Source organism: Microcaecilia unicolor, chromosome 13, assembly GCF_901765095.1.
Source record: "Microcaecilia unicolor chromosome 13, aMicUni1.1, whole genome shotgun sequence".
Classification (NCBI taxonomy): domain Eukaryota; kingdom Metazoa; phylum Chordata; class Amphibia; order Gymnophiona; family Siphonopidae; genus Microcaecilia; species Microcaecilia unicolor.
Window position 1 is genome coordinate 43,675,025 of NC_044043.1, and position 20,195 is coordinate 43,695,219.

The following is a 20,195-nucleotide window of genomic DNA, read 5'->3' on the forward strand; positions in this document are numbered from 1 at the left end:
CCATAACAGTGCACATTATTATTTTATTATTATTTATTTGGATTTTGATCACACCTTTTTCAGTAGTAGCTCAAGGTGAGTTACATTTAGGTACACTGGGTATTTCCCTGTCCCTGGAGGGCTCACAATCTAAGTTTGTACCTGAGGCAATGGAGGGTTAAGTGATTTGCTGGACATGTGAAAGTGGATGGGCTGATTGAGGGCATGCTAGACATGGGGTAGGTGAAAATGGAAGGTGGAAGGGAACACTGGGAGAGATGCTGAACATGGGAAAGGTGGAAGAGAAGATACTGGGGAGAAGAAGGGACAAGCGAGGAGCTGCCAGCCATGGGGGAGAAGTATTTGGCATGGAGAAGAGAGGGGAGTGCCTGACATGGAGAGGCAGGGAAGAGAGAGGAGAAATGGAGGAGAAGGGGAGGTGGGGGAGAAATGGAAAGCTATTGATAGATGCAGTGAAAAAGGAAGCTTTAAGACTAGATAGTGAATGGAGAGGAGAAAAAATAAATGAAAGAAATTTTAGCATGAAAGATCAATTGGAGGTGAATAAGAAGGAATGACATGAAAAAGACAGGAAGAGAGAAAGGAAATGCCAAATGGGCAGGAAGCCCTGGACAGTGAGCACAGAGGATAGAGGAAAGAAGAACCAGAGACTGGAGCTAATATATTTGAAAAATGAAATCAATTAGACATCAAAGGTAGAAAAAATGGTTTATTTTCCATTTAGGGGGGAAGTTATTAATATGTGGTAAAATGACTCAAGAAATGCCAAGTGCTATTCTAGCATAGAGTCCCATAAATTGAAGGAACACCCCTGATCAGCCCATGACCCCCCTTTTTGGAGATCCCAGTGCCTAGAAATGTATGCATACATTTTAATTAATAGCAAATAGTACCAATTGATTAGCGCTAATTGGCTTGATAGTCAATTGTGAATGCAAATTTGGTCATGTGCCAAATTTGTGCGTGCAATTCTGAGTGCCATATATAGAAGTTGGGGTTAAGTCTCCCTGCAGAAAGTGTTTGCAGGTCTAGCATGTTATTGGCAACGCAGTGCGTTCTCTCTGTTTGTGTGTTTGAAGATTTGCGGTTCTGCATATTTGTGGACATGTGTATGTAGCCAATGAATGTCCTTCCTGGCTATTCGTGAACATGCACATTTTAAAACAAGTTCTTTTGCTTTCGTCTTTCACGCCGTTTTCTGTTCCTTCACTGTATTCTGTGCATGTTTCTTTTAGTACTGGAAGTGCTTTAATGTTATTGCAAATAAATAATTTGTATTCAGTATGCAGTTTTTTTTTGTTTTTTAATTGCCTGACAAAAACACAAGCTGGATTCTAACCTTGAATTTCCCATAGGGGCAATGCTTCACCTTTTGCATTTTCGCGAAACCAGAGATTGGCAGGAGCCTAACTCTGCATTTCCCATAGGAACAGTGCATCACCTTTTGCAATTTCGCAGTTCATACAATTTTTGTGGATCCATATCTGCACGAATAGTGAGAATGCTAAGCGCGGCTTAGTAAATAGGGTCCTAAGTTATATCACTATGAGGGGCATAATCGAACAGGGCACCCAAGCGCGAAGGGGCGGGGAAACCCGTATTATCGAAACAAGATGGGCGGCCATGTTTCATTTCGATAATACGGTCGGGGACGCCCAAATCTCCACATTTAGGTCAACCCTAGAGATGGTCGTCCCCGATTTTCAGCGATAATGGAAACCGAGGACGCCCATCTCAGAAATGACCAAATGCAAGCCCTTTGGTCGTTGGAGGAGCCAGCATTCGTAGTGCACTGGTCCCCTTGACATGCCAGGACACCAACCGGGCACCCTAGGGGGCACTGCAGTAGACTTCAGAAAAAGCTCCCAGGTGCATAGCTCCCTTACCTGAATTTTTAGCATGTACTAAAAACAGTAGCACATCTTCGTAAAAGATCTCCTATATCAGAGCAGCAGCATCTTTAACAATTAATGCAGTGTGAGGTCCTTTTCCTAAAGTGTGCCGAAAATGGTCTGTGCTGTTGAAGGCGCGTGTATTGGACGCGTGCAGGTCCATTTTTCAGTGCACCTGCAGAAAAAGGCCCTTTTTTTGGCCGAAAATGGACATGCGGCAAAATAAAAATTGGCATGCCTCCATTTTGGGCCTGAGACCTTACCGTCACCCATTGACTTAGCGGTAAGGTCTCATGCGTTAACCGGGCGGTAATCATCAGCGTGCGTACACTGCCAATTACTGTCTGGTTAGCGCCAAGTGGTAGAAAATAAAAAAATATTTTCGGACGCACGTAAAAAAATGGAATTACTGCCCAGGGGACGCAGTAGCTGGTCAGTAGTTCCAAATTGACGCGTGTTGGACGTGCATAGCTAATTGCTGTGTTGAACAGGTAACGTGGAAATTCCAGTTAAGGGATAGGAAACGGACAAATACTGTACCGTTATCATGTATTAACTATTAATGTGGCAGATAACGTGGAACTTTAGTGAACTGCACCATTGATATGTGCTAGCGATAATTTCTCTGTGTTAACTGCATGGCTGCTTTCCCCACAGGGCAAGAAATGCCCCCAACAGTTAAACACAGAGGTTTTGCACCTAAACACACCTTAACTTTGGCTGTCAATGTGCACTAGGTACAAAACCTTAATACAGGTTAGTAAATAGACCGATTATATGTTAAAATTCAGGCCTGGCAAAATGAAAACAAATGAATATGAAAGGCTGTGAAAAAGAATAGAAGAGTTTGGTGAAATTCATAGTTTGACAGACTATCAGTTATTTTTGTACTGCAGTATATTGCCAAAATAAATGACAATTCCATCAAAAATTCTAGTTTTCCAAAATGAAGCACATAGGTGTAGTGAAAGGAAGGAAGATAAGACCTGTGGCAGCATGGGAGGCAGGAACAAATGGGAAAACTGGATGAACCAAGTGGTTCTTTTCTGTCAACATCATATGTATTTTTAAATGCTTGCCAGATGTTAACATGAGACCTCTCCCCTCATACACTATAGTAGCTGATCATGTTAAGTAAGATGTTTTTTTTCCAGATTGATCTTTTTGCATGGTCTTGTGGGGTGGGGGTATTTGGGGGGGGGGGGGTGAGCATTTTTGCTATTCAGTATGTTGGCATACAGCCTGTGTTGATGCATTTTTCAATAGAGAGTTTATATAAAAAAAACTTTTTTGTAAATATTTAGTCCTACCTCAGCATTCTCTTTTCTCTGGTGCTGACTGGACAGTGCCAGAGGCACAGGGTTGCTTCCTGACTGCCCAATAATAACTTCTAAAGAGTGGTAATTTTCTTAAATGAAAAAACAAAACAACAACAGCAACAAAAACAAAAAAAAAACAGGCAGGGGCAGCGGCAGCCTCCGTCTTGCAATCCAACTGCAATGGGGAAAAGAAACAAGTTCAAAAGGTTCCAGGTCGGTGATTTTGGCCTGACCCGGCAGAAAATTACCACAGCGTTTGTACAAAAAATCCTTCTTAGTGCATATAGACTAGATGCATTCAAGTGGACATACATGGCAACTACACATCCTATATAATAAAACGCACCTCCAACCTTCTGAAGCTGACTGCATGGCTGAGGCATTCCTGCTCTCTGTATCCATCTCCTGAATTGACATCACGTACTTCCGGGTTCGTCACAAACAGAAGTGACCAAGCACACGAGGTTTCTCGGCTTCAGAATGTTGGAGGTGCATTCTATTAAATAGGATTGGTCAGTTCCTTGAAGCACAGCCAGAGCTCAGCGTCTTGCACAGTAATGCTCAGACATCAGAGAGGGGGGGGGGGCCTGACACCAGAGGGAGGGAGGGAGGGGGAGCATCTCTGTCACACACACTCTCTCTCTCTCTCACACACTCTCTCTCTCTCTCAGTCCATGTCTTTCTCTCTCTCACACACTGTCTCTCACACACTCTATGTCTCACACTGTATCACAGTCACTCACACCCTCTCTTGGTCTCATACACTCAGTCTCACAGAGAGTCTGTGTCTCTCTCTCTCTCTCTCTCTCTCTCTCTCTCTCTCTCTCTCTCTCACACACACACACACACACTGTATCTGTGTGAAACACACACTCTCTCTCTCACACTGTGTCTCACATACGCACTTGCACACTCATTCTCACACACACACACACTCTCTCTCTCTGACACACGCGCACCCAGACTCACTCTCTCTCTCTCACACACACACACTCGCACATTCACTCTCTCTCTCACATACAGTCACTCTCACATACACTCTCTCAAACATACACACTCCGAGGAAAACCTTGCTAGCGCCCGTTTCATTTGTGTCAGAAAAGGGCCTTTTCTACTAGTTATATTATATTACATTATTTGGAAGGGATGGATAGAAGTTGACTGTACAGCACTTTAGCAACAAAGAGTTACAGAAATAGATACTAAGGGGCCATTTTACAAAGCGGCAGTAAACCCAAGGCGGGCTTATCCCGTGCCAATATGCAGCTACCGCCATTTTCTATGCTAGGAAAAATAGGGCACTATTTTCTAGGGTGGCAGTTACCCAGCGGTAATTGGGCAGCTTCACACGCTACCTGGTTACCGCTGGGTTAGAGCGGGAGCCCTTACCGCCACCTCAGTGGGTGGTGGTAAGTGCTCCCCCCCTCCCCCCCACAAGGCTACCTGGTAAGAGCAATCTTATCGCATGGCCATGTCTATTTTCAGCCTTTTTACCCGCAAAACAGCCCCCGCAGTTAGCACAGGGCCCTTTTTAGCGCAGCTTAGTAAAAGGGCCCCTAAGATATCAAATCTAAACATCGAAGAAGGGTTATTCTTAAAAGGGTGCCTACATTCAGGTACCAATTGTGTGCGCTTATGTGTGTGAATGACATCACAAATATGTGCTAGACGCTATTCTGGCGCTAGTCACATGGGGGCTAGATTCTATATATGGCACCAAAAATTGGCACAGAAAAAAGTGCTGTTCTATAAGCTGTGCTTAAAGTTAGGCATGGTTTATAGACTAGCGCTTATGCCCAGGAGTCGCACCTAACTTTAGGTGCAGCCATTTGCACCAACTGAAACGTGGGGCAAATCTACGTGCCTAAATTAGGCCTATATCCCCACCGTATTCTGTAACAACATGTACAAATTTTAGGAATGCTCCCATTCCACTCATGCCCCTACCATTTCTGTGCCCCCTTTTTCTGACCACGAGTAAAATATAGGTGTAGATCCCGCATAAAATTCAATTTAATTAATGTCAATAATTGCTTGTTAAAAAGCCAATTGTTGGTACTAATTTGCTTGTTATTCAATTAATTTGCACGTGCACGTTTTGGTGTTTTTTATAGAATTAGGGGGATAGTGTGTAACTGTAAATGGGCTGTACAGGCGGGTTAAACATGAGCATGTCATGGACTTTCTGCCTAGCAATGCGCTTACGTTACAGAATAGTATGCGATGTAAGCCATCTTATGCCCGCCATTGACCTAGTGTAAGCTGTTCTGCACTTCAAATACGCCAAAGTGGTTTTGTGTTACTATTCTAGAACAGGTTATGTGCGCCTTAACGCTGTTATAGAATTGGCGCTAAGGGCGCTTCATTGTTGCATCTACATTCTAGAATTGGCCCCGTAGTTTTGTCCCATCATTGATCTCCTCTTCTTCCTCTTGGAGATACAGGTGCAGTCACCCACTCACACAAGCTGTTTGGTTTCCCTCCTTCTAGTGAGGACCCATGGAGGGCGGCAAAGATGATCAAAGGTTACATGCAACAGCACAACATCCCCCAGAGGGAGGTGGTGGATGTCACGGGTCTGAACCAGTCTCACCTCTCTCAGCACCTCAACAAGGGCACACCCATGAAAACCCAGAAGCGGGCAGCTCTCTATACGTGGTATGTGCAGAAGCAGAGAGAAATCCTTCGACGTAAGTACCGCAGCGGGCTTCAGCCCTTTTCTTGTGTCTGAAATTGGCCGTCATCAGTGTACTGTGAAAGTGGGCACGTAGTGTCAGTGCTCTATCCATCCTAAGTGCCAGTCTCTTACCGCTCCTTCTCCTGCCCTCATACTAACATTGTGTAAGCACTCCAGGGCTGAGTCATGAACACTGATCCTTGTACAGCACTGAGGATTCTGATAACACTAGAACATTTTATTGCTAGTATAGGAAAAAATGCCTAAGGCCTCCACCCCCTTCTCTACATAACTGCTCAAAAACATTCCTGCCTTTACTTTAAACATACTATAAATTTACTGTAGCCATAAGAAAGGAAGTTCTTCAGGCTGAAAGACTGTAAGGGTAGGGCTCCCCAGGTCTAGCCTCATTAGCCGGCCTCCCTTATCATTTTCACTGGTTGTTTCTGTTCAGTAGATCCCAGAACCGCTCCCCCCCTCCCTCCACATTACTGTTGAGTTGCATTAAAAATCAGGCACACCTTTATAGGACACAATCGTAGCACGGGTGTGGGTTATCATCCTCAGTTCACAAACAACACTACAAAGTCTGCCATTTTGATATGGGATATGTCAAGTTAGGTCATTGTGATGCCCTTTCTGTTCATCAAACTGTGAACTAGGTCCCATTTTATGCAAAGGGACTAAGCAAGTTAATAGCATTAGAAGGAGCTAATGCAATAGGCACACCTTAGTGAGTCTAGCCCACATTGGAATGTCTTTCTGTCACGGACAATGGAAAATAGGTTGTGGTATCCTTGTGTTCTTTGTAGGTTTTGACACCTTTTACTGGGTCAGTATATAAGAATGTTATGCTACAAACCATGACTGAAAGATTTATTGAAATTCAACAAGAGCTTTGCATTCACTTCCTCCACTGCATGCATTTCTCTCTCATGAACATTCATTGTCGCTATCCTGAACACCTGATTGGCTGGGGAGTTCCCGGGACAAGTTTGGGAACCTCTGCTATAAAGGCACGCAAGTGTCTACTTTCCTGTATAGAATACTAGCATAACCACGAGCACTTGCACCAGCCACAGAGCCTACATAGCAGAAATATACATATAGCTTGTGGTATTCTATATTCTGTCCAGATGTTTGCTCAGCTACCTAATGCATGCAACAGTGCTTAACCAGGTTTGGGGCAATTTCTGTGTATGTGCTGGTATTTGAATCATTTGTGTTCATATCTGGCATGTAAATGTTATTGAAATACTCCCTAAGGGACCAGGCACCTCCATTCAGGTGTCCCAATGCTATATGAAGAAATAACAGTACCTGGGCACCCCAATTCCATTATAGAATACTAGTACATAAATTTAGGCATGATCATTTATGCCAGGTCAATGGGAGGGTCAGCAGGGGTGGACTGACAGTGATCTGGGCCCCCGGGCACTAAGGGTTATGGGCCCCTAACTATCTATCAAAAATGATTAAAATAAATAGAAGCTAGGGGAAAGTGGGCCTCCTAGTGTTGTGGGCCCTTGAGCACTACTCTATTGCCTCAATGGTCAGTCTGCCTCTGGAGGGGGGAGGGTGGTAAGAGTGGGCCTCCTAGTGTTGTGGGCCCTTGAGCACTACCCTATTGCCTCAATGGTCAGTCTGCCTCTGGAGGGGGGAAGGTGGTAAGAGGGGGCCTCCTAGTGTTGTGGGCCCTTGAGCACTACCCTATTGCCTCAATGGTCAGTCTGTCTCTGGGGAGGGGGGAGGGTGGTAAGAGTGGGCCTCCTAGTGTTGTGGGCCCTTGAGCACTACCCTATTGCCTCAATGGTCAGTCTGCCTCTGGAGGGTGGTAAGAGGGGGCCTCCTAGTGTTGTGGGCCCTTGAGCACTACTCTATTGCCTCAAAGGTCAGTCTGCCTCTGGAGGGGGGAGGGTGGTAAGAGTGTGCCTCCTAATGTTGTGGGCCCTTGAGCACTACCCTATTGCCTCAATGGTCAGTCTATCTCTGGGGAGGGGGGAGGGTGGTAAGAGTGGGCCTCCTAGTGTTGTGGGCCCTTGAGCACTACCCTATTGCCTCAATGGTCAGTCTGCCTCTGGAGGGGGGAGGGGGTAAATGGGTGTGCTTAAGTGTGCCAGGCAATGGTATAACAACTTACGAACATAAGAATAGCCATACTCAGTCAGACCAATGGTCCATCTAGCCAAGTATCCTGCTTCCAACAGTGGCCAATCCAGGTCACAAATACCTGGCAGAATCCCAAATATTAAGAACATTCCATGCTACCAATCCCGGGAAAGCAGTATTCTGTGAATTGTGTGTGTTTGTAGGAGACACACCCATGCCTATGTGTACGCACTCACGCACTATCTTATAACAGGGGCGTAGCCAGCCCTCCGATTTTGGGTGGGGGGGAGGCCAGGGGTGGACCGAGGGATAGGGTTACCATATTTGCCGTGACAAAAAAAGGGCACAAAATAAAATTCAGCACAAAGCTCCCTCACAGTTACACCAGAGCTTTTTCTTTTCGACTTTTTTGCCTCTAAGGGATCCTCTTTATTTATTCATGATTTTTTGAATTCTGTTGCCGTTTTTGTCTCCATCATCAGGAGGGAATTTCAAATGTCCATCACCCTTTTCATTAAGAAGTATTTTCTGATGTTGTATCTGAGTTTTTCTCCTTGGAGCTTCCTATCATGACTCTTAATTCCACAGCTTTTCTTTTGGAAAAGGTTTGCTTTGTGCATTATTAATATTAATGTCTGTATAATATTTCCCTACCTCTCTGCTCTTCTGAGTTCCCAATCTCATCTCATATGTGTTCAGGCAGACCCCACATCATTGTGGTTGCCTTTTTCTGGACCACCTCTAAGCTCTTTGTCCTTTCTGAGATATGGCCTTCAGAACTGGACACAATAGTCTAAGTGAAGCCTCCACAATGATTTGAACAGGGTCATTATTATCCTTTTTTTCTGCTAATTAGGGTGTTGTCTGTACAGCCCAGCACCCCTCTGGCTCAGACCAAATTTACAACTCAACTAACCTTGTTAAGAATGCTGACACTAAATCAAATTAAACCTTAAAGCTTATTAGAGACCAAAGTCAATGGAAGGCCATGAGCATGATCGCTATGTTACTTCTTACAATGAGTTCAATGCAGGCTACAGCAATTAAAATAAAAAACAACAACAAAACATATCATACATTATATCACAACAATATAATATATCCTAAAATTTCATAAAATAATCCTATTGTTCAAAGTGGGTAAGCCTGTGTAAAGAGCCAGGCCTTCAGAAAGCAGCAGAAAAAGACATAGTCCTCCATCCTAATAGAGTGAGGCATCGAATTCCAAAGAACAGCCTACTGCATTGAAAAATGCCCAGGTCTTCATGCAACCCAGATGGGTTTCCTTCACAGAGGGAGCGTGACTTTTGGATGCTGCTGTTTTGGTGCCCTTGACTTTGGCTGCTGCCATATTGGCACCAGACTTTTGGGCCCTCCCCCTCCCTCCACACACACTCAGTAGGATCTGAGCTGGAGACCATCTGTGCCAGCAGAGGCACAGTGCTGCAGGCAGGGCAGTCCTTGGAGCATAAGGGATATAATAGCTGCCCCAGAAGGTACCTGCGAGAGAGGACCTAACAGGCAGCATTCTCCCTCACTGGCACTGCCTAGGGCAGGTATGACCTCCCTTCTGCTCTGAGGACCACGAGATCCTAGCCGCCCCAGGGGAGGATGTGAGGGAGGATTCTGCCTGTTCCATCTCCTCTCACAGGCACCTCCTGGGGCAGCTGTGATCTCTTTTATGCTCTGAGAACCATCCCGCCTGCAGCACTTTGCCCCCGCTGGCCCAGATGTCCCCTGGCTCAGATCCTGGTGAGTGTGAGTAGGGGGGGGGGCTTTTAGATTCCTCCTAGTTGGGTACCCAAATGTCTGGTGCCAATGTGTATAAGCGCCCAAACGGTAGTACCCAAAAGTCCTGCATTCATAAATAGTAGACAGGAGCATAACATTTTAAATGTTCCTATAGATATCTAGGCCCCCTCCCCTTTAAAATCTTAAAAGCTAAGACCAATATCTTAAAATACATTCTACAAATAACAGACAGCCAGTGTAGGGATTTGAAAACAGGAGTAATGTACTCTCTGCATCTCGTTCTTGTCAAGATTCTGGCTGCAGTATTTTACAGTAAGTTCAGGGATTTCCCTGGGAGGCCAAGGTATAAACCTTTATCATCATAATCATAGCAATACCATGAATGGAAGTCTTATTAATCAACTGGAATCAGAAGAAGAATAGAAGTATCAAGGATTATTAGAAGCCTCAGGTTTGCTACAAGACCGGATCAAAATGAACACTAGATCAAATTCTATCAAATGTGATTGGAAAATTCTAAAGACAAAGAGGCCCTTTTACTAAGTTGTGTAGGTGCCTACGCACATCCAACACACGCCAAATTGGAAATACCGCCCAGCTACCGCAAGCACCGGATGGTAAGTCCATTTTTGACATGCGTCCAAAACATGCAGTAGAAAATATTTTCTATCTTCTACCAAGTGGCGCTTACCCAGAAGTAATTGGCAGTTTGCATACGGTGGCCACGTACCGCCCAGTTAGTGCGTGAGACCTTACTGCTAAGTCAATGGGTGGCGGTAAGGTCTCAGGCCGAAAATACATGTACGCTGCTTTTAATTTTCCAACACGTCCATTTTTGGCCACAAAAAAAATACCTTTTTTCCAGGCGCGCTGAAAAAATGACCTGCACACGTCCAAAAAAACGCGCCTAGGCCACTTTTAGGTGCACCTTAGTAAAAGGGCCCTAATGTTAAGTGGAGGTAATGTCATTAAAGCTATTAATACTTGAGCAACTTCAATTATCAGATTTATTGCTGGAATTGTAGACTGGGCTCAGCTGATTTCAATAAACTTGATTGAAGAACCAGGAAACTGATGACAATAAATCATGTCCTACACCCACAAAGTGACACTGATAGATCATATATACCAAAAATCAAAGGAGGAAGATCTGTTCCAAGTGAAGCAAACTGTGGAAGAAAAAAGCATGGCCTGAATGACTATATTATGAAACGCTAAGAGCCCTTGTTAATTGAACTTTGCAAAGAAAAATTGCTGAAACATTGCAATCAAAAATAGAGTATAAAAAAACAGAAAAAGAATGCAGGTTTTGACAACTGGAAGGACATGTCACTGCATGGCCAATATGTGAAAGGTATTGATGAAAAACGTGACAGACATATCATGGCAATAGCTGAAAATTAGATCTTAGCAGCCCAAGAACAAACATTACAAACAAATGTTATGAAAGCCAAGATGTGAAAACATTTCAAATGACAGCTAGTGCCAATTACGCAAAGCCAAAGATGAAACTGTAGACCCTCTAATTCGTGCCTGTAGCAAAAGAGCCTCAGCTGACTAAACAATGCTAAATTTAAGTCATTGGAATCATATCATTAAGAAGGTTATGGAAAGTGAGCAGGTCAAGATCTTGTGAGACTTTAAAATGCAAACTGGCAGGGCACGTGGAGCACAACACTCAACACTTCAAAGTCATAGAAAAGAAAGATGGATGGTTTATAGATGTGGCAATACCTGGTGATAGTAGAATTGATGAAAACCAGCTGTAATAAATAATAGGGTTGACCCAAGAGTTTCTGACACCCTAGGTGAACCTTCAGCCATGTGTCTCTCCCCCTCCCCCTCCCACTACCAAGAGGTGGCTCTGGGGAAAGTCACTGCATATTCCTGGGGGTAAGTACTTTGGAGGGCTCTGCTAGGTACTTGTGATCTGGACTGACCACTGTTGGAAACAGGATACTGGACTAGATGGACCGTTGGACTGACCCAACAGGGCAACTTTTATGTTCTTAAGTCCTTCCCCTACCATGTTCAGCGACTCCTCTTCCCTTTCCTTCCTCTTCCCCTCCCCTAAGGTGTCCAGCATATCTCTCCTGCCTCTGCTTTGAAGTGTCCAATACCTCTCTTCCTGAGGTGTTCAGCATTTTCCATTCCCTCCTCCCTCCACCCTCAAATTTTTCAGTGATTACCCTTCGAAACCCATCTGGGGCAGTGTCGGCGGTGTAAAAGAGACTTACTGTTGTCTGCACAGGGCCTTGAGCATCTGTGCATGCTCAAGGCCTGCTGGGTCGCGCCCCTTCCAAATCAGGAAGTTCAGAGAAGGCAGAACCTAGTACACCTTGAGTATTTGTGGATGCTTAAAGCTCTGTGCTGGCAGTGATGTGTATTTTGTAAACTTGCTGATTGCCATTGTAATTGGGTAGAGTCTAATTACTCATGAACAATATAGCACATTAGCTTGTAAGACCATCTCAGTCTTCAGTTCTTTGGCTAACTCTTCAATTGGATGAATGCAAGGTGCCACAGGGTGCAGAGAATCCAGTGGTAACATGGCACAGGTAGCAGACATTACCAGTCACATCCACAATATTTTGATTTTTTATTTTTTGACCTGGCATCTTTGATCATCTCCCCTTCTCTTCTGCCCTTCTCCAATTGTCCCTCCATCAGTCATCCCCATTTCCAATGTTTCCTCCACCTGCACTCCAAATCCATGAGATCTCCTCTTCCTATCCTCCCCCATATCAGTACCTGAAATTCTCATGCATAACATTCTCAAAAGAACAAAATAAATTATTGTGACACAAAGCAAGGCTAGACAACCATTTAATGTACATTTCTATTTGAATAGACATTTTTCGTTTACAAAATGCAATTGCAATCATTGACATATGCAGTTGTGCTGCATAATTGTCATAGGATTTCAGAAACATTGAGACAAATTTTTCTAAATGTTGCTGCAGAATCTATCCCCGAGTTGCTGCAGGAAACCAGGTCTATTTATTTACAACTGCTTAACCCAATAGTCAGGCAAAGACTCTGTTAAGAACAAACATTTTTGTTTCATTGTAATTAAAATTAATTAAGTATGTTGGCACTCTAGCATTTCTGTGATAGATCTGTAAGGCAGTGTAGCTTTAAATGCTCTAGTAATGATGTCATTTGTAATGAACAGTGTATAAGCCAATCACAACTTCACATAATGTTTATTGTTAAGTGCTCTCCTGTCTGACTCTGTCCATATTAGATGACAAAAGATGACTTGCCTATTGTATTCAATGACATTATATTTGAGTCATTGGCAGAAATCAGAGGCTCAAAAGCAATTTGATTATCTTGAATAATGTTCAGACTATTTTCTTAAAATATATGGAGTGGATATTCAATGTGATTTAACCAGCTAGAAATTACTCCTGTCTGGTTAAATCACCTGTTTGGGGCTAACCAGTCATTTTCAGTGGCACTTAACCGGTTAACGCAACTGAAAATAACTGGCTAGCACTGAACTCAAAGCCAGCTATTTTGGAGGCTGATATTCAGAACTTAACCGGCCAGGTTGACTGCATAAAAGTCAATCCTATTTTTTATGTGGTAACTCATAGCCGGTTAATTGCTGAATGCCACACTTAAACCGGCTATGTGTTAGCTCCGTGATCCTGGAAATTGAATGCCAGTGCCTGGATATGGCCCGGCATTGAATTTCCAGGTTTAGCGCCAAAAGTGATCAACAAAACATTGATCTCCGCTGGCTGAATATCGGGCCCTATATTTTTATTATTATTGATACCTTGAGGGGCTTGGAAAATCACATTGGTGATATAAACAGTATTGCGTGACTCCTATCCCTACTGTTGGGTTTAATGTGATCAATTTGTGTACCCTAATATATGTAATATCCCCCAGTGTGTTGTAGACTCCTATCCCTGACACACATCATCACTAGTGCGGAAGCAGGAAAGCTCTAATGATGTCATCAGCCATGAGACACCATGTCCCATTATGACAGCAAGAGAGCTGAGCTTTAAGCAACTGCTGAAGTCACCAGCTGCCGTTCTCCTGCACTTGAATTACTTTCTCCTAATGATTTTTTTTTGTTGATTAAACGGAAGTGCAGAAATGAAATTCAATGAAAAGAGAGCAAAATGAAATGTACTCAAGTTGTTATGGCGATAGGCCAGATCATATCTACCCGCTTTCTTTTTCAGAGTTCAACCAGACAGTCCAGGGTTCTGGAACTATGACAGACAAGAGCAGTCAGGATCAGCTGCTGTTTCTCTTTCCAGAGTTCCATCAGCAGAGTCAAGTCCCTGGTCAGCCCGACGACTCCTGTATTGAGCCCGTCAACAAGAAGATGCGACGTAACCGCTTCAAATGGGGACCCGCGTCTCAGCAAATACTGTACCAGGCTTACGAGAGGCAAAAGAATCCTAGCAAGGAGGAAAGGGAAGCTTTAGTTGAGGAATGTAACAGGTAAATCCTAGGGATGAGAAAGAGAGGAGTTCTTTTCCAGGATAAGCTGACATAATCAGGCTTGGCTTAACTACTGTGCAAACTAGGAGGTTGCCTAGGGTGGCAGCTTCGGGGCGGAGGGGGGGAGGTGACAAGGAGCAACTGCATTCAAGGCAAAACAATCGGTCCTGCCTGCCAGCAGATACAATGACTTGTCATTTTGTACTTTTAACTTCAGGATAGATGGGTAATTTTAAAATAGCCAATATACCTCCAAAAAGGGCTTTGGGAAATGTAACTCTATCCAAAACAAAGGATGATGTCCATTTTGCGCAGGATTGCTCTGGGAGGGGTGATGTTGGGATATTCAGGACTGCTAAATTTATCCAAATTTCAGGGGAAGAGGAGATAAGGACAGGTAACTCAAGAGGGGCAAAGCTGAAGGGTTGCCTAGAATACTTAAACTCTTGCACCAGCTCTGGTTATAATCCTGGTTTTTACCCCACTGTGAACACTTATGGAAATAGGAGGCAGAAGTTAATGTGCTGAGTGAGGTACAGCAGGAGCTAGGTCAGATCGTTCTGAAAAGCTGGAGAGTTAAATATTAGACTCTCTTGACTATTTGCTGCATGACCTCATTACACACAGAAGTGGTAGAAGGGAAATGCATTAGCAAACTCTTCACCACTGCCAGTGGTTTAGTCAAGACCCATGCCCAGGGGACACCTTTTAAACCAAAAAAGATCCTGATCTAGAAGTTTATCTGCCTTTTATCTCCCATCAGGCAACGAGTATGGTCCACTTAGAACCAGTGAGAGCTGAGTTACTGATAAAAGTGTTTCAGGAAGGCAAGAAAAAAATAATAGGCCTGATATTGAGAAAGAACAACTCCTACCTGGATGAGTCCCTTTCACTGCGGCCAACCACTGATTTTTAATGGCACTATCCAAATAACGAGGCTCAAAACCTTTACTAGCCACCCCCACTTTACAGGTGAAGGGCAGGTCTCTAAATTGGTGCTATTCCATAACATTTGTGCCCAAACCACTTAGCACATAAGCAAAGACGGCTAAAGATGGGTGGGGTATGGTCAGGTCATGGGCATGTCTCTGAGATACATGCAGACCTCGGTGTAACTGTTGGCACCTAATTTTATGCATACCGATGATGTTGGCTTACTCTAGTATTCTATAATAGAATCTTGGCACCGAGATTCCATTGTAGAATTGGTGCTAAGTGTGTCCATCTTGGTGCCAATTTATAGAATTGCCACCGAGGAAATGATAGAAGTCATCCAGATACTGCCGATAACCATTGCAATATTGAGATAACTATCTGGACGTTAGGTCAGCAAAATAGCTGTTATTAGTAGTCTGGCTACTTATCCAGGTACCAGCGCTGAGGTCGCAGCTTCCATTTTGGTTATGGAGCTGCGATGGGCAAGAGCGAGTGGGCATCGCTTCTGTCCGTAGGACCCCCACTAGACTACAATGGCCTGTAAAGGTAGGCCTAGGGTGGCCCACAGAGGTGGGAGGTGAGGAGGCTTAAGGTAGGATTTTTTTTGCCTTACAGGGGGACAAAGAGTGATCGGGACTTGGCGGGGGGGGGGGTGGGGGTGTGTTTGGAATCAGCAAGTTCCAATGTTAGTTAACTGGGCATCCACCAATATTCAGACCAGTGCCTAGTTACAGCTTTTTTGTTGTTCTAAATTTAGCCACTTACTCAGGGGTCCTTTTACAAAGAAACACTGAAAAATGGCTTGCAGTAGTGTAGGCGTGGGTTCTGGGCTTGTGCCGATCCATTTTTTAGCGCGCCTGTAAAAAAGGCCTTTTTTTTGTCGAAAATGGACGTATGGCAAAATCAAAATTGCCGTGTATCCATTTTGGGTCTGAGACCTTATCGCCAGCCATTGACCTAGCGGTAAAGAATCCAGTTGGTAATGACCTACGCGCATCAAATGCCGCTTGGCACGCATCCGTTACGCGCAGCCAAAAAATAAAAAATATTTTTCAGACGCATGCGCCAAAAATGAAATTACCAAAAGAGCCACACAGTAGTCAAGCAGAAACTCCATTTTGTCGTTCATTGGGCGCGTGTAGACGCTTACATCGCTTAGTAAAAGGGCCCCTTAATCAGTTAGTGGTTCTGTTTGTCTTGATTAGATTGTAAGCTAATCCAGTTAAGTCCATCTCCTCCTAGGTCCTGCCCAAGCTCCACCCACGGACCACCCATGCACTAACCAGATAGTACAGTGGCAGTCTTGGTGATATTCATTGGCATTGTCCACTTAAATGCTTACATGGCCAGAGTGGATTTAACCAGGCCCTACTTTTGCCACCCACTTTTTATGCTCCTAAATGAAGGAGTGTAGTGAACTTTTCAGTTAAAGGTTATGCGCTCAACCCTTGTAAATTTTCAGACAGGTCAATTTATGAGAATAACTGTAAGAAGAGCCCTTTTACTAAAATGCATTAAGCACTAAAGTGTACTTAATGCATAAAAAAGGCTTACTGCAAAACATGTTAAAGCGTTTTTTTTTTTTTTTTTTTGTAAGTTGCCTGTCAGTGCACACTACTTGCACACATTTAATTTTTTTGTTGTTATTTTTGTCGGGGGGAGGGTGTGTCATGAGTGGGGAATGGGCGTAGAAGCGTTATCCCGCTTGCATGTCCACATTAACGTGTGCTAACTGGATAACGCAGACTTAACATGGGACCACTTAGCATCTCTGCGTACCAACTAAGTAGGAGTGGTAAGCGCTCTCGCATTAATATTTTTGCAGCTGTCACAAGCTAGTGGTAAAATTAGGACGGTACCTGCAAAAAAGAAAAAAGCCCTATTTTAGGGCTGCGTTAAAAATGGGCTTAGCGCGCAGGAAAGTCCCACAGTAAAATGTGCTAAGCTCATTTCTATTATTAAAAGGGCTTCAGAGTTAGGAGCATTATTATAAGAAATAATAACATGGATTTCTTATATGGTTACGCCCAAAGATGTCCTGACACAGGTTAGGTACTGTCTCGCCACCTGATATGTACCATCTGGACATAAAGGAGATTCTATATATGGGGCTTAACATCGGCCTTGAAATCAGTGCCAACTAAACATATTCTATAATCGGCGCCTAGATTTAGGTGCCCTAGACCCTAGACCCTCCCTCCTGCCAACGACCCTTTCAACCCCCCCTCCCGCCACCAACCCGCCGTCACCATCTGCTACCTTTGCTGGCAGGGGACCCCAACCCCTGCCAGCCGGTCTTCTTTCTTCGTTTTGTTTCCGAGTTTAACGTCCTGCATTCAGAAACCAAACGAAGGAAGAAGACTTTGGCTGGCGGGGGTTGGGGTCCCCTGCCAGCAAAGGTAGCAGATGGCGACAGTGGGTTGGCGGCGGGAGGGGGTTGAGAGGGTTGTCAGCAGGGGAGGGTCAAAGTTGTTGGTGTTGGCAATGGCGGGGCGGGGTGGGGGTGTCGGCAGTGGCACCGTGGGGGGTCAGCAGCACCAGGGGGGGCTAAAATGTGCCCCCCTCACCTCGGCTCTGGACCCCTCTCCTGCCGAAGTCTGGCTACGCCCCTGCTGCACGCATCCATTCACGCCAATAAAAATCTGGTGTAAATCTCAGCATGTAGATTTAGGCACACTGGGTCATATTCTATAACTAGGCGCCTAAGTTTTGGAACGCCCATGAAACGCCCATTTCCTCGCCCCCTAACCATGCCCCATTTTGCCTCCACATGTTAGAAGTTAGGTGCACATCGTTACAGAATACTCTTTGCAAGTTGTGCACCTAAATTCTAATCAGGGCCAATTAGTGTTCATTATCGCTTGTTAAGTGCTGTTATCAACGCTTATTAAAGCCAATTAAGTTATGCACAGTATTATAGAATCCATCCTGATTTCGGTGCCTAAATCTAAGCACACTATATAGAATCCGAGGGATAGTGACTTTGTGTTTTTTTCTATAGTACTACAACTGTGAAGTTTGTTGGGATCTCATTTAAGTATAAGTCTCAATCTACATGCTAAAGTTTCATTAAGCTAATATAACTTACCATTAGTTTATCAGTTTTATCAGGGAAATTGGATTTATTTTCAGCTGAATTATCTTCATTGTACTGTCCTCATTTAACATTCCTCATCAAAGGAATTAAAAGCTGGTTTGCAACCTTGTTTAGAATGGACCCCCCCCCCCCCCCCCCCCAGAAAAAGACACAGCTGGGAATGCATCTGAAACGGTTTGGTACCTTCCCCGCTTAAAAGGCATTGCTTTATTTTCATTCCCAGAGCAGAATGCCTGCAACGAGGGGTCTCTCCATCGAAGGCGCATGGACTTGGATCCAATTTGGTTACCGAGGTTAGGGTCTATAATTGGTTTGCCAACCGGAGGAAAGAGGAAGCGTTCCGTCAGAAACTGGCCATGGACGCGTACAGCACGCCCCACTCACACATCAATCCACTACTGTCTCATGGCTCTCCGCACCATACCCAGCCCAGCACGTCACCGCCCACCAAACTCCAAGGTAAGTGCCTCTCAGGCTTTCTCTTGTGCTCCAATAGTCTTGCTCCGAGTATAATTTCTGGCCTCGCCTCAGCATCCCTCTAGCTCGGGGATTACTTTTGAGTGTATAGACAAGAGTTGTACATTATGCAGAGAGGGCAGTTTAGACAGAAGCACTTCCGTGGTCAGCATACGTGCTTTTCAGTATTGACTTCTATGAGTTTTATAGCACAACCACAGGTAACATTTTGTGATTGGATTATCCATACTCACAAGCTGTATTTCCTGTTGTCAGTGCTGGTTAGTTAGGTTCAATTACAGTTAGAGGTATTAATGTGCACTACCGTGTTAGCACGCACTAATGCCGTTAATATGCGTTATTTAATCACAGGTCCTATTTTATGCAATAGGACCTAATAATTTGCATTGATAGCATTTGTTCTGCCTCCACAGCTTGTGTTCAAATGTTTCTATTTTCTTTTCTATTGTACTGATAGTATGTAAGATAAAAGTAAGCAGCAGCTTCCGGATGAGTTCCTGTAATCATTGTTATTGTAGGTTAAATGTTAAGTGCAACTCATTCCTTCCTGTCTCCTTAAAAGCTGCCAAGCTTCATGCCTTAGCCCAAGGTACAACCATTGACCCTGTTGGTCACTTCCGGAGCTCCTAGTCCTTTTGTGCGTTCTTTTGCACCACTACCCCTAGTGCAAAAAAAAAAAAATCTCCATCTTGGGCACGCTCCACAGCCCTTCTTTCCCTCTCCATTCCTGGAGTTCACTTAATTTTTCAACAGTCAGTCAGCACCACTCCTTCAGTCATTTAGCACCTGGCCACCATCAATTGAAAAACATTCAGTGTATCCATTCTGCAGGAACCCCTTCCCATTTGTATTGAGCAAGAATCAGTGCTGCACTGTTGGTTTCAGTTATCTACAGGAAGTTCCTTATTCACTTATAAACAGTTGGAAATTAAGAGACTGAGTTTTCTCCTTGAACTGGTTTAGCTCACTGTTTAGTAATGCATTGGTGGACACGTTATATGAGATCAGTACAGTGTTAGATTCAACTATCAGTTACTCATACTTAGAAGCTGTGTGATAGAACTATGCAGGACCTTAATTAAGAACATAAGAACAGCCTTACTGGGTCAGATCAATGGTCCATCTAGCCCAGTATCCTGCTTCCAGCAATGGCCAATCCAGGTCACAAGTACCTGGTAGAAACCCAAATTAGTCTGGCCTCTAGAGAATGTAGTTAGACTTAATGGAAATGCTGTGAAGTGAATCACCTTGAGCAATGGTTTTCAAACTGGTCCTGATTGTCCATCCAGGCAACCCCTTATGAATTTGCAGAAGATAATCTGCACATAGCTGAGAATGATCTAAGGACTTTGGGTTGGCAGCTTGTGATTAGGTTTTGCTTCGTGAGAAATGGTCCATGAGCCATGTCACCACATATTACCAGTATCCGGAGGATACTTTGGAAAGAGAAAGAGGACAAAAGAAAT

General features: G+C 44.1%; 1 protein-coding gene across 7 annotated transcripts in view; it reads left to right on the forward strand.

Annotated features, from left to right (window-relative positions):
* Window positions 1–20,195, forward strand: part of HNF1B (HNF1 homeobox B) — a 256,081-nt gene that overhangs the window by 125,042 nt on the left and 110,844 nt on the right. For 6 of the 7 annotated variants that reach the window (XM_030186229.1, XM_030186234.1, XM_030186230.1 and 3 more), the window contains 3 exons: window positions 5,702–5,901; window positions 13,955–14,219; window positions 18,476–18,711. In XM_030186229.1, the coding sequence (XP_030042089.1) occupies window positions 5,702–5,901; window positions 13,955–14,219; window positions 18,476–18,711 (701 nt within the window). The remainder of the gene's footprint in view (window positions 1–5,701; window positions 5,902–13,954; window positions 14,220–18,475; window positions 18,712–20,195) is intronic. The other variant, XM_030186232.1, reaches the window with a different exon arrangement.